This window comes from Podarcis muralis, chromosome 10 (assembly GCF_964188315.1).
Source record: "Podarcis muralis chromosome 10, rPodMur119.hap1.1, whole genome shotgun sequence".
In the NCBI taxonomy this organism is placed as follows: Eukaryota; Metazoa; Chordata; class Lepidosauria; order Squamata; family Lacertidae; genus Podarcis; species Podarcis muralis.
In genome coordinates, this window is record NC_135664.1 from 16474537 (window position 1) to 16486764 (window position 12228).

The 12228-nt window shown below is 46.9% G+C and overlaps 1 protein-coding gene across 1 annotated transcript; it reads right to left on the reverse strand.

The window, feature by feature from the left end:
• Positions 1 to 5235: 5235 nt before the first annotated feature.
• Positions 5236 to 10515, reverse strand: LOC114605454 (secreted frizzled-related protein 2-like). Its single transcript, XM_028746774.2, has 4 exons — positions 9966 to 10515; positions 9557 to 9726; positions 7245 to 7337; positions 5236 to 7091 (listed from the first exon to the last, which is right to left on the reverse strand). Exons 1-4 carry the CDS (start codon positions 10238 to 10240, stop codon positions 6781 to 6783), a joined length of 849 nt encoding a protein of 282 aa, XP_028602607.2. The 5' UTR covers positions 10241 to 10515; the 3' UTR covers positions 5236 to 6780.
• Positions 10516 to 12228: the final 1713 nt, after the last annotated feature.

Below are 12228 nucleotides of genomic sequence, written 5' to 3' on the forward strand. Positions count from 1 at the left end.
GCTGGGACCGAGCAACGGGAGCTCACCCCGCCGCGGGGATTCGAACTACCGACCATGCGATCGGCAAGTCCTAGGCACTGAGGTTTTACCCACACCGCGACCCGCGACCCTGCTTATCTCTTTACCTTTTCCCAAAACAATCGTTCCCATGCTGATTTTCTCCCCAAGGCAGAAAGATATGGGGACCAGGAGCAACCATCTTAACAATGGTCAGATAGATGTCTCCAATAACTCCATGTGCAAGATATGAGGGCAATAGCTGCCCCCACTCCCTCTGAATTGTGAAACACAGTGGCCAGGACAGCAAGCTACGAACCACAAGCCTTCAGGGCACGTGCGTAGCCAGGATTTATGTTGGGTGTGTGTGTCAGGATTTATATTATGTGGGGGGCACAACCGAGCTATCTGTGACCCAGTTGGTCAGTCGGCTAGGTATTTTTATTTATTTACTTCAAGGGGGGGGGAGCTGGCGCCCTTGCCCCCCCCAGTGGCACTGTGGTCTAAACCACTGAGCCCCTTGGGCTTGCCGATCAGAAGGTTGGTGGTTTGAATCCCCATGAAGGGGTGAGCTCCCGTTGCTCGGTCCCAACTCCTGCCAACCTAGCAATTCGAAAGCACACCAGTGCAAGTAGATAAATAGGTTCCGCTCCGGCGGGAAGGCAAATGGTGTTTCCGTGCGCTCTGGTTTCTGTCACGGTGTTCTGTTCCGCCAGAAGCGGTGTAGTCATGCTGGCCACATGACCCAGAAAGCTGTCTGTGGACAAACGTTGGCTCCCTCAGCCAGTAAAGCGAGATGAGCGCTGCAACCCCAGAGTCGTTCGCGACTGGACTTAACCGTCCAGGGGTCCTTTACCTTTACCAGCTACACCCATGCTCCAGGGCTGAATTCAGCCTTATGGCTGAACGAGATGAGATGCCAGAGATCTTCTAGGATCAGATCTTTCATTTTCTTTGGGGAGGGACCTTAGATCAGAGGTGGAGAACATGCTTTGCCTGCCCAAAGTCCCAGGTGCAGACCTGGATTCATTTGAAAGGGTTAGGCAGGAATAATAATAATAATAATAATAATAATAATAATAATAATAATATACAGTGGTACCTCGGTACCTCGGGTTAAGTACTTAATTCGTTCCAGAGGTCCGTTCTTAACCTGAAACTGTTCTTAACCTGAAGCACCACTTTATCTAATCGGGCCTCCCGCTGCTGCCACGCCGCTGGAGCACGATTTCTGTTCTCATCCTGAAGCAAAATTCTTAACCCGAGGTACTCTTTCTGGGTTAGCAGAGTCTGTAACCTGAAGCATATGTAACCTGAAGCGTATGTAACCCGAGGTACCACTGTATTTATTCCCCAGCCACTCTGGGTGCCTTCCAACAAAAGATTAAAAATACATTAAAATATCAGTCATTAAAAACTTCCCTAAACTGTATAAGGCAGCCTTGCTAGGGTCCTTGATTTTGTCCCTAGCATCTGATATCGATTCCCTCCAGATGATGTTGATCTTCAATTCCCTTCTGCCGCAGGTAATGGGAGCTGAATCAAGCAACGTTTGGAGGCCTCTGTCTTCCACTACAGTCGTCGGGCCAGCTAAGTTACACTGGCATTGCTTCAAACCTGTAGTTAAGACGTTCCAGTGTAGCTATTAGGTGTAAAGAGCAATGAGTCACACACAGACTTCCTCTGCAACCAACAAACATAAGCAAACAAACTTCCCAAACTCAACATTCTGCCTCCCACGTAGAAAATTTGTCCCTGAGGTGCACACGACCTTGGTCCCTTTCTTGTCATAAACATCTGGAAGGCCACACGTTCCCATCCCTGATTTTGAGCAATACTTTTTATTGTTTATGTTAATCTTTCCCTTCTCTTTTCCTGCCGGGCTTTCCTCCTTTCTCTTACGAAAGCCATTAAGGGGGGGGGGGAATAGATTAAATTAAAAATTGGCATTACATTGGCTACTCTCCAGTCCTCTGGTATGGAAGATGATCTGAGGGAAAAGTTAGGGCATCAGCAATGTCACATTTGAGCTCTTGGGTGGATGCCATTGAGACCCAAAAATTTCTCTTGTTTTTGCTTTTTATTTTATCTATTCTGTGAACCGCCCTGAGACCCCCGGTTATAGGGCAGTCTATAAATTCAATAAAGAAAAACAAACAAATAAATATTAGGCATAGAACGTAGTCTCTCGTCATTTATTTATTTATTTATTTAATATATTCCACCCTATACCTGAGGGGGTGTCAGGACAGTTCACGGAATAAAATCGAGATATAAAACCACAAAAGACATAATAAAAACTGTCTGCCTTCGTTCCCCAAATTCGTCTCTTTGTTCGGGTGTTGGGATCTGTTGTGAAGAGAGACGCAAATAATTAATCTGGCTTCTTCGCAATCTCCATATCCGAAATAAAGAAATAAATACCGACACACTAAGCTTGCAAAAAAGAGAGGACAGTTTTTGACATGACAGCCTTACTCTGCTTTAGGCAGCAAAATCCCTTTTGTAAGCAGGAACACCCTTTTCTTGTTTCCAGATGCACGTAGACGATGTTTGCAGCAGAGAGTCACTGCCTAGCTACAGCTATTTCTCGTTTCCGGGGTTAATTTGGACTGTAATTGGAGCTATGGTAAATTCCAAAGACAAATTCCACAAGGAAAAACTTCCGTTGTTGATATCTCCATGGATTCTTAACTAGCAAATATTTCATACATGCACAGGCAATTATTTGCCTGTCATAGATGTTGAATCTAGATGTGTCAGGTGGGGCCTGGCTATAACAAAATATTACAGTGTGAAATACGCTATAGACTGTTCAGGTTTCCAGTCAAGCCCTCTTCTAGAAGATTCCATTTCTCACTTCCAAGTTAGTTGGCATTCTGTGGTCAGAGAGACATTGCACACTTTTGTAAATCAACAAAATCTTATACACACACAAACACACACAAACACACACACACACACACACACACACACACACACACTGTGCCCATTCTTCACTGGGATTAGTTTTTTTGTGGTACTCTGAAGACTATTTCACCTCCTAAATATTTGCATACTTCTGCAAACCTTGGGGTTCCCTCAAGCTGGCTGATATCTCCCTCTTGTGTGTGGATTGTACTGTTTTGGCTACGTAAGAACTGGCAACTGGAGAATGGAGTTTGGTATTATGTCTATTTATGCAAGTGGTGTCGGAACTGTTTCGTTGCGTTCCTAGTTGAAATATGTGTTACCTGAAAACTTTGACTGAGGGGAGTGGGCCTCACAAACAAGAATCATTGCTTGACGTGCATTAAAAAAAAAGTCCTACAGTAACTAATAGCTTTTGGGTCATTCTACCATTCTACAGAGCCTAGGGCTTGCCGATCAGAAGGTTGGCGGTTCGAATCCCCGCGACAGGATGAGCTCCCATTGCTTGGTCCCAGCTCCTGCCAACCTAGCAGTTCGAAAGCATGTCAAAGTGCAAGTAGATAAATAGGTACCGCTCCGGTGGGAAGGTAAACAGTGTTTCCGTGCACTGCTCTGGTTCGCCAGAAGCGGCTTTCATGCTGGCCACATGACCCGGAAGCTGTATGCCGGCTCCCTCGGCCAGTAAAGCGAAATGAGCGCCGCAACCCCAGAGTCGTTCGCGACTGGGGTCCCTTTACCTTTACCTTACCATTCTGTAGTACTGTCTTATTTTATAGTACAGTATATTGATTATTGCTTTCATTTTATGGATCAATGGTCTCGTTAGATAGTAAAATCCATGTTAAATTGCTGTATTAGGGGTTGTTTTTAAGTCTGGAACGGATTAGTCCATTTTGCATTACTTTCTATGGGAAAGCGCGCCCTGGTTTTAGAACGATTTGGTTTTGAACTGACTTCTGGAACGGGTTAAATTTGAGAACCAAGGTACCACTGGATATAGTTTTAAAGTCCTGTACACAACTTTTAGAGTATACTTGTGGAACAATATTGCTATTTATTTCCCCCTCAAACTTCGTATAAGCAGACGTAGTCAACATGGTTGACTTTGTTGGCCAAGGATCACATACCTCAGAGGAAGGGTTTGCATATAAATAGTGTGCTGGACCCAGAAGACCTGAGCATTGCTCCTAAGAGCAGCAGAGCATTAATGCCATAAATGCTAACCACAAAGCAATGTAAAGAAGAAGAAGAAGAAGAAGAAGAGTTTGGATTTGATATCCCGCCTTTCACTCCCTTTAAGGAGTCTCAGAGCGGCTAACATTCTCCTTTCCCTTCCTCCCCCACAACAAACACTCTGTGAGGTGAGTGGGGCTGAGAGACTTCAGAGAAGTGTGACTAGCCCAAGGTCACCCAGCAGCTGCATGTGGAGGAGCGGAGACGCGAACCCAGTTCCCCAGATTACGAGACTACCGCTCTTAACCACTACACCACACTGGCTCGGTAAAGGGACCCCTGACCATTAGGTCCAGTTGCGACCGACTCTGGGGTTGTGGCGCTCATCTCGCTTTGCTGGCCGAGGGAGCCGGCATACAGCTTCCAGGTCATGTGGCCAGCATGACTAAGCTGCTTCTGGCAAACTAGAGCAGTGCACGGAAACACCGTTTACCTTCCCAACGGAGCAGTACCTATTTATCTACTTGCACTTTGACGTGCTTTCGAACTGCTAGGTTGGCAGGAGCAGGGACCGAGCAACGGGAGCTCACCCCGTCACGGGGATTTGAACCGCCGACCTTCTGATCGGCAAGTCCTAGGCTCTGTGGTTTAACCCACAGCTCCACCCGCGTCCCTTTACAAAGCAATGTAATGCCCCTCGGATGACATTCTGAATCCCTTCTAGCCCCTGAACCCTTTTCTTCCATGTGATCCTCCCTCTCCCCACCACTAAAAAGGGGGAAAAGGTTATGGGTAGGCAAACTAAGGCCCGGGGGCTGGATCCAGCCCAATTGCCTTCTAAATCCAGCCCATGGACGGTCCAAGAATCAGCGTGTTTTTACATGAGTAGAATGTGCCCTTTTATTTAAAATGCATCTCTGGGTTATTTGTGGGGCATAGGAATTCGCTCATATATTTTTTTTCAAAATATAGTCCGGCACCCCACAAGGTCTGAGGGACAGTGGACTGGTCTCCTGCTGAAAAAGTTTGCTGACCCCTGGTTTAGGGAGACACAAGTTGCATTAAGCCAATGGTGGTGGTATGCATAAATTGTAAATTGCCTGCAAAATCACACATGCGATTAAACCCAAAGAAATCTAAATCCAGACACCTAAATCTAAAGAAGACTTGATGCATTTTATTAGCAATTTTATTATAATTTTCTAAATATTATACAATATGATACAACCAAATGTTCTGAAGGCATGGCGTCCTGCCACAAGCAACTGCAACTAAGGTCACACCAGATACTTGTAGCACTTTAAGCATCACAGCTTCCCCCCCACCCCCCAAAAAAGTATCCTGAGAACCACAGCTGAACCCCAGCAGAGGTAAAATTCCCAGCACCCTTAGCAAACTACAGTTCCCAGAATCCTTTGGCGGAAGTGTTGTGCTTTAAATATATAACGTGGATGTGATCCCACGGAAAATATCCAGAGTCCACAGCACAAGTAGACATTTATATCTGTTCTATCGCACTTCAGAAAGAGGTAAGGTTTGATGTTTGGTTTATGATACACTTGGATTTTACAAGACACCTTTGCCCTGACCATTGCACCTATTATTCCGGGAATGGGAGCTCCAAATATGTACACAGCCTAAGTCGTCCCGACACAACTTCTCCACACATTTCAAAAAGGAACATACAGTGGTACCTCTGGTTAAGTACTTGATTCCTTCCGGAGGTCTGTTCTTAAACTGAAACTGTTAACCTGAAGCACCACTTTAGCTAATGGGGCCTCCCCCTACAGCTGCGCTGCCGGAGCACGATTGCTGTTCTCATTCTGAAGCAAAGTTCTTAACCCGAGGTATTATTTCTAGGTTAGCGGAGTCTGTAACTTGAAGCGTATGTAACCCGAGGTACCACTGTATTCATATGCCTTCCATTCTAGATTAGCTCCAGTGCCGGATTTATGTATAAACTAAACAAGCTATAGCTTAGGGCTCCACTCTCTTGTGGGCCCCAAAAAAATTAAAGGGAAAAAACCTGGATGTACATTTCCAAAATATAAGATAAAATACAAATAAAATAAAACCTACATACAGCAACAGTGTTTTGTGTTGTGTAGGCTCCTATGATGTAAGTAATGGGCACCACCTGCTTGCCTGCTCCCTAAAATATCACTGGTTTGCTCATTTCTATACACAGTGGTACCTCGGGTTAGGTACTTAATTCGTTCCGGAGATCCGTAATTAACCTGAAGCACCACTTTAGCTAATGGGGCCTCCTGCTGCTGCCACACCGCCGGAGCACAATTTCTGTTCTCATCCTGAAGCAAAGTTCTTAACCTGAGGTACTATTTCTGGGTTAGCGGAGTCTGTAACCTGAAGCGTATGTAACCCAAGGTACCACTGTATAGGGTGCCTACATTCTGCATGGACAGGTTGCATGGCAACACGTGCAAATGGATTTAGATACCTATTAGGTCCATAAATTACCGTATAGCATATATTCAACACAAAAAACAGCGACCATTTGTTGTTGACAAAGGACAGCTGGACATAGAAAGGGCCCCATGACTTTCCATAGCTTAGGGCCTCATCAAACCTAAATCTGGCCCCGATTAGCTCCCTCCATTGAAGTGAATGGGCCTACTGAGAATAGGCTGGGCCTTTGCTTGTGCTCTTGGATCAGCGGAGAATTCACGAATGCTGGAAGAGTTACGCGCATTTGCGTTGCTTCAGTTTCTGCGTTGCCAGGGTCAACCTGTAATCCCATTTCTGCCAGTGATACACTTGGTTGACAACAATGTTCATTTCCTCGGTGGTCCCCACAATGAGATACACCTTGGGACGGTGGGCATGGACCAGTTGCCGAGTACAGTTTTCGTTGATCAGAAACCACTGCTTAATCACACTGCGAGCATCGAAAGGCAAGAGCGACCCCTGGTTAATGAATTCCACCTGGCAGTCAATGTCATATTCTGGAGCGCCGAAGGCAGGTCGTTTCCTGGACAGTTTCACCTTTGCGGCTGCAAAGAGAGAAAGAAAAATTGTGTGTGTGTGTGTTTGTGTGTGTGTAGCTTCTCCTGTACTAATACAGCAAATATGAGAGAAGATGTTGTAGAATCTAGCAAGCCCATCACGGGGATGCCTCGATCCTAACTGTGCCAATAATAACTTACCAAAATTGCCGATACAAAAAATGTCCAGCACTTTCCTGCGCGTCAAGAGCTCATCAATGGCTGGGCAAGTCTGGCAGATAGGCTTGGGAAAGGCTGGCGGTTAAGAGGAGAAAAATCCAATTTGTCACGGGGGCATGGACTTGATTCCCACAGAAAATAAACCTGTCATGTCTGGAGATCTCTCGGAGAATTCTTAGACATTTTTTGACAACTTGGAAGATAAAGCTGAGCTCGGGGCTCTGTATATTATAGGATAAGCCCTGAGAATCATAGAATTGTAGCATTGGAAGGGACCATGAGGGTCAGTCTAGTCCGACCCCTTGCAGTGCAGGAATATTTGGTCTAACGTGGGGATCGAACCCATTGCCCTGAGATTAAGAAGCTCATGTTCTGCCGACAAAGCTATTCCAGTCAGACAGAACGCTTCAGCAGGATGCCGTATGTGCCAATTGTTATATTATATCCAATATCAGAATTCTTTTTTTTTTTAGATTAAAAGGCTTTTATTTTATTTATTTATTTTTATTATTTCAAAAAAGTAACAATCATAAATAAATAAGAATAAAAAATGTGCACCCCACCACCAAGACCATTCCATTGTAACTATCCAACCTCCCAAAATTTCAACACCTCCTGCGATGGTTTGATCCCTTTTCGTTTTAACAGTACAGTGGTACCTCGGGTTAAGTACTTAATTCGTTCCGGAGGTCCATACTTAACCTGAAACTGTTCTTAAAGCAGCTAATGGGGCCTCCTGCTGCTGCCACGCGATTTCTGTTCTCATCCTGAAGCAAAGTTCTTAACCTGAAGCACTATTTCTGGGTTAGCGGAGTCTATAACCTGAACCGTATGTAACCTGAAGTGTATGTAACCCGAGCTAAGGTAAAGGTAAAGGTACCCCTGCCCGTACGGGCCAGTCTTGCCAGACTCTAGGGTTGTGCGCTCATCTCACTCTATAGGCCGGGAGCCAGCGCTGTCCGGAGACACTTCCGGGTCACGTGGCCAGCGTGACAAGCTGCATCTGGCGAGCCAGCGCAGCACACGGAACGCCGTTTACCTTCCCGCTAGAAAGCGGTCCCTATTTATCTACTTGCACCCGGGGGTGCTTTTGAACTGCTAGGTGGGCAGGCGCTGGGACCGAATGACGGGAGCGCACCCCGCCGCGGGGATTCAAACTGCCGACCTTTCGATCGGCAAGTCCTAGGCGCTGAGGCTTTAACCCACAGCGCCACCCGCGTCCAACCCGAGCTACCACTGTACAAATTCTACAAACACCCACCATATCTCCTCAAAATAATTTCTGCTGCGTATTCCCCGTCTTACCTTAACGGCACATGTTAATTTATCATGAATAGCTATATCCCACACCTCTTTATGCTATTCTCCTATTTTATATTCTGCTTGCCCCTTCTACTTCCTGGCTATCGTAATTCGTGCAGCTGTCAATAAATTTGTGAGCAAGTCCTTCCCAGCCTGTGAACCTTCCACCCCACCGTAAATGAATAATAATGGACTTTTGGTGAGCTTTAACCCAGTGATTTCCAACATTACAATTCTAACCATGTATATTCTACACATAAGTAAGTTCCATTAAATCCAGTGGAGCTTTCTCCCAGGTAAGTGAGGTTGAATCCTGACAAGACAGAAGTACTGTTTTGGGGGACAAGGGGTGGGTGAGTGTGGGGGACTCCCTGGTCCTGAATGGGGTAACTGTGCCCCTGAAGGATCAGGTGCGCAGCCTGGGAGTCATTTTGGACGCACAGCTGTCCATGGAGGCGCAGGTTAACTCTGTGTCCAGGGCAGCTGTCTACCAGCTCCACCTGGTACGCAGGCTGAGACCCTATCTGCCCACAGACTGTCTCGCCAGAGTGGTGCATGCTCTGGTTATCTCTCGCTTGGACTACTGCAATGCGCTCTACGTGGAGCTACCTTTGAAGGTGACCCGGAAAGTGGGAGAGCACATTTTTTTAAAAAAAATTAAATGAAATTTTAAAATGCAACAGAAAGCTCCAAGCAAGTACAGAGAGGATGAGACTAGACCCACTCTCTCTAGGACAGGTGGTGCTGCCAGCCTGCTGTGGGTCTGGGAACCTCAAAAGGTAGGATATGAAGGTACCAGTGTGTGAAACAATGGTATCTGGTGCCCAATAAAACTGGCAGCACAGAAGGCAGTAAGCAGAGCCAGAGCAAGAGACAACCAATTCTACTTTCGACCCCCTTCTGAGTTCTGCAAGGGCAACAATGAGGACAAGCCTCACCCCACTAGACCCGTCGCAAGTACATGCAACCCAAACCCCCGTATAAAGCTGTACCTCCGAGACCACGCTTAGCTTCTTTGCCGAGGGATGCAAGACACGTGTCCTCATCTGCGGGGAACCGATCGCAGTCCAAACTGCCCGGCCAGGGGCGTCCTTGGCATTGCAAGACGGGGGCGCAGCTGTCGCGGACCGCAACGCACATGCTCCTGCAAGGCTGGATGAAACTGTCGGGGAAGCAGGGCAGCTCTTAGGAGCAAAACACGCAGGCACGCCGCGCACGTCTGAAAGGGTAGGGGGGGCGGCCGCCGGCTTCGAGGAAGAAGAAGAGGCCTTCCTTCCCCATTTCCTCCCCAAATCGAGGGCAGCCACTAGCCGTGCTGCCTGCGCCCCTCTCCCCACCGGACTCGCATCTCCCGAGTTGAACGTGTGAACGGCCCACGCGGGTCCGGCGGCGGGTACTCACGTGTCCAAGCACACGGGTGCGAAGAGCGAGCAGAGGAAGATCCCAGCGTGCGGGTGGCAGCCGGTGCTGACGAGGCGCTGCCACGCGGCGGCTTTCCCCACGACCTCGGGCAAACCGACGTGACCCAGCAGGTTGGGCAGCCTCATCTCCGAGTAGCCGATGTCGTGGCACATGGCCATGTCCGTGGGGATGGCGACGCACTTGGTGGATAAGCCCAGGTCCAGCCCCGCCGCCCGGCGCAGCGCCAAGGCCAGCAGGACGGCCGCGGGGAGCATCGCTGGCGCCTCCGTAACGTCAGGATGCCTCGCAGAGTCAAAGGTCTCTTTGCAGATCTGAGCAAAGGTCAGGGTGTGGGGCGCTTTATATCTGCACGACCCCCACCCGCCAACCCCCAGGGCTCAGCTCCTTTTATCTGATGGAAACCCCCAAGGAGGAAAAAAGGTGTTTGCTTATAGCCCATTTAAGTGTTTTGATGGGATTAGTGGTTCCCAAAGGGTGTGAATGGCAAAGAAACATTCAAACATTTCAGTGCGTCAAGAACAGAAAAGAGAAGCTGCTCAAACCTGAAGACCTCTTGACCAAAGCGCCTTTATAATTCTTGATTCTTTTATAGTGAGATGTTTCCAATGACTGACCTGAATGTCTTATGTATTCTAAAGAGGAAATCCTTCATTTTTTAAAAAAATGGTGGAATAAACCTGCATTGTTTTTTATTGGACACTTTGGTTTTTAAATGAACTGATGGAGTAGACAGCCACCCCAAAACGACAGGCGTTTGCTTGGATTGCTGCTAAGGAGGGTGATATTCGAAGAGGGGGTGGGAAGGGGAAAAAAGGGGTTCTGCCTTCTGCACTTCTGGGGTCTCTGGTTTTCCCTAGCTGTGGATGGCAAGCTGCCTCTCAGACCTTCCTAGTTTGCAACTTGGTCCATTTTTAACGAAACACTTTGTATAAATGCTCTTACGCGTCTTAATTTTTAAATAAATTGCCATCAGCTGCAGGGGGAAAACAAGAGAGAAAGGCTTCTTTGTTTTGAAGAGAGTTTGTCTCAAATTAGACCTAATCTTCTTCTTTGGCAATTACTCATAACTGTGTAAGATTGTCTTCCATAAACATGGTTTTAACAGTGGGTCCGTAAGTGACTGTGGAGGCCAGTTCTGGATCCACATGTCCTTCCACAGTGGGGACACAAGTTTCCGGGTGGGAGTTGATCATGGTGAGGGTTTGCCAAGCGTGCCTTCCTCTTAGCACATTTCTCCCTTGTGTCCTGAGTTCCAGTGTCTTCAAAGCCCACGACACCTTTGGTAATGGCTGTTCTCCAATTGGAGTGTTCGCTGTTCAGATCCAGTGAGGACATGGGCTTCCTGGTGGAAGTTGATCACGGTGAGGGTTTGCCAAGCGTGCCTTCCTTTTTATTAGACCTAATACAAATGAGATGGCTGAGCAAAAGCAAGCTCACATCTCTCACTGAGTTCATATACATGCTTAAGGTACAGGAGGCTCGTTTATCAATATATTTCGGGCAGGGCACATCAAAGTACAAGTAAATAAATAGGTACCGCTCTGGCGGGAAGGTAAACGGTGTTTCCGTGCGCTGCTCTGGTTTCACCAGAAGCGGCTTAGTCATGCTGGCCACATGACCCAGAAAAATTGTCTGTGGACAAACGTCGGCCCCCTCGGCCAGTAAAGTGAGATGAGCGCCACAACCCCAGAGTCGTTCGTGACTGGACTTAACTGTCAGGGGTCCTTTACCTTTAAGCTAGTGAAGCTAATGGGGCCCTTTATATGTCCAGCTGTCCTTTGTCAACAGCAATTTTTCATATGTTTTTTGTGTTGAATAGATGTTATATGATTTATGGACCTAATAGGTATCTAAAGCCATTTGCACATGTTACCATGCAACCAGTCTATGCAGAATGTAGGCACCCTATATACAGAAATGAACAAAGCAAAGTGATATTTTAGGGAGCAGGCTAGCAGGCGGGGCCCATTACTTACATCATAGGAGCCTACACAACGCAAAACACTGTTGCTGTATTTAGGTTTTATTTTATTTGTTTTTTATCTTATATTTTGGAAATGTACACCCAGTTGCTTTCCTTTAATTTTTTGGGGGCCCCCCCCAAGAGAGTTGGGCCCTAAGCTATAGCTTGTTTGGCTGATACGTAAATCTGGCACTGATTTTGGGAATAATTGATGTTCTTATATAGCTGCATAGTTTTGTTTTGTTTTTTAGTTTCTGGATTTCCCATGATCATATTATC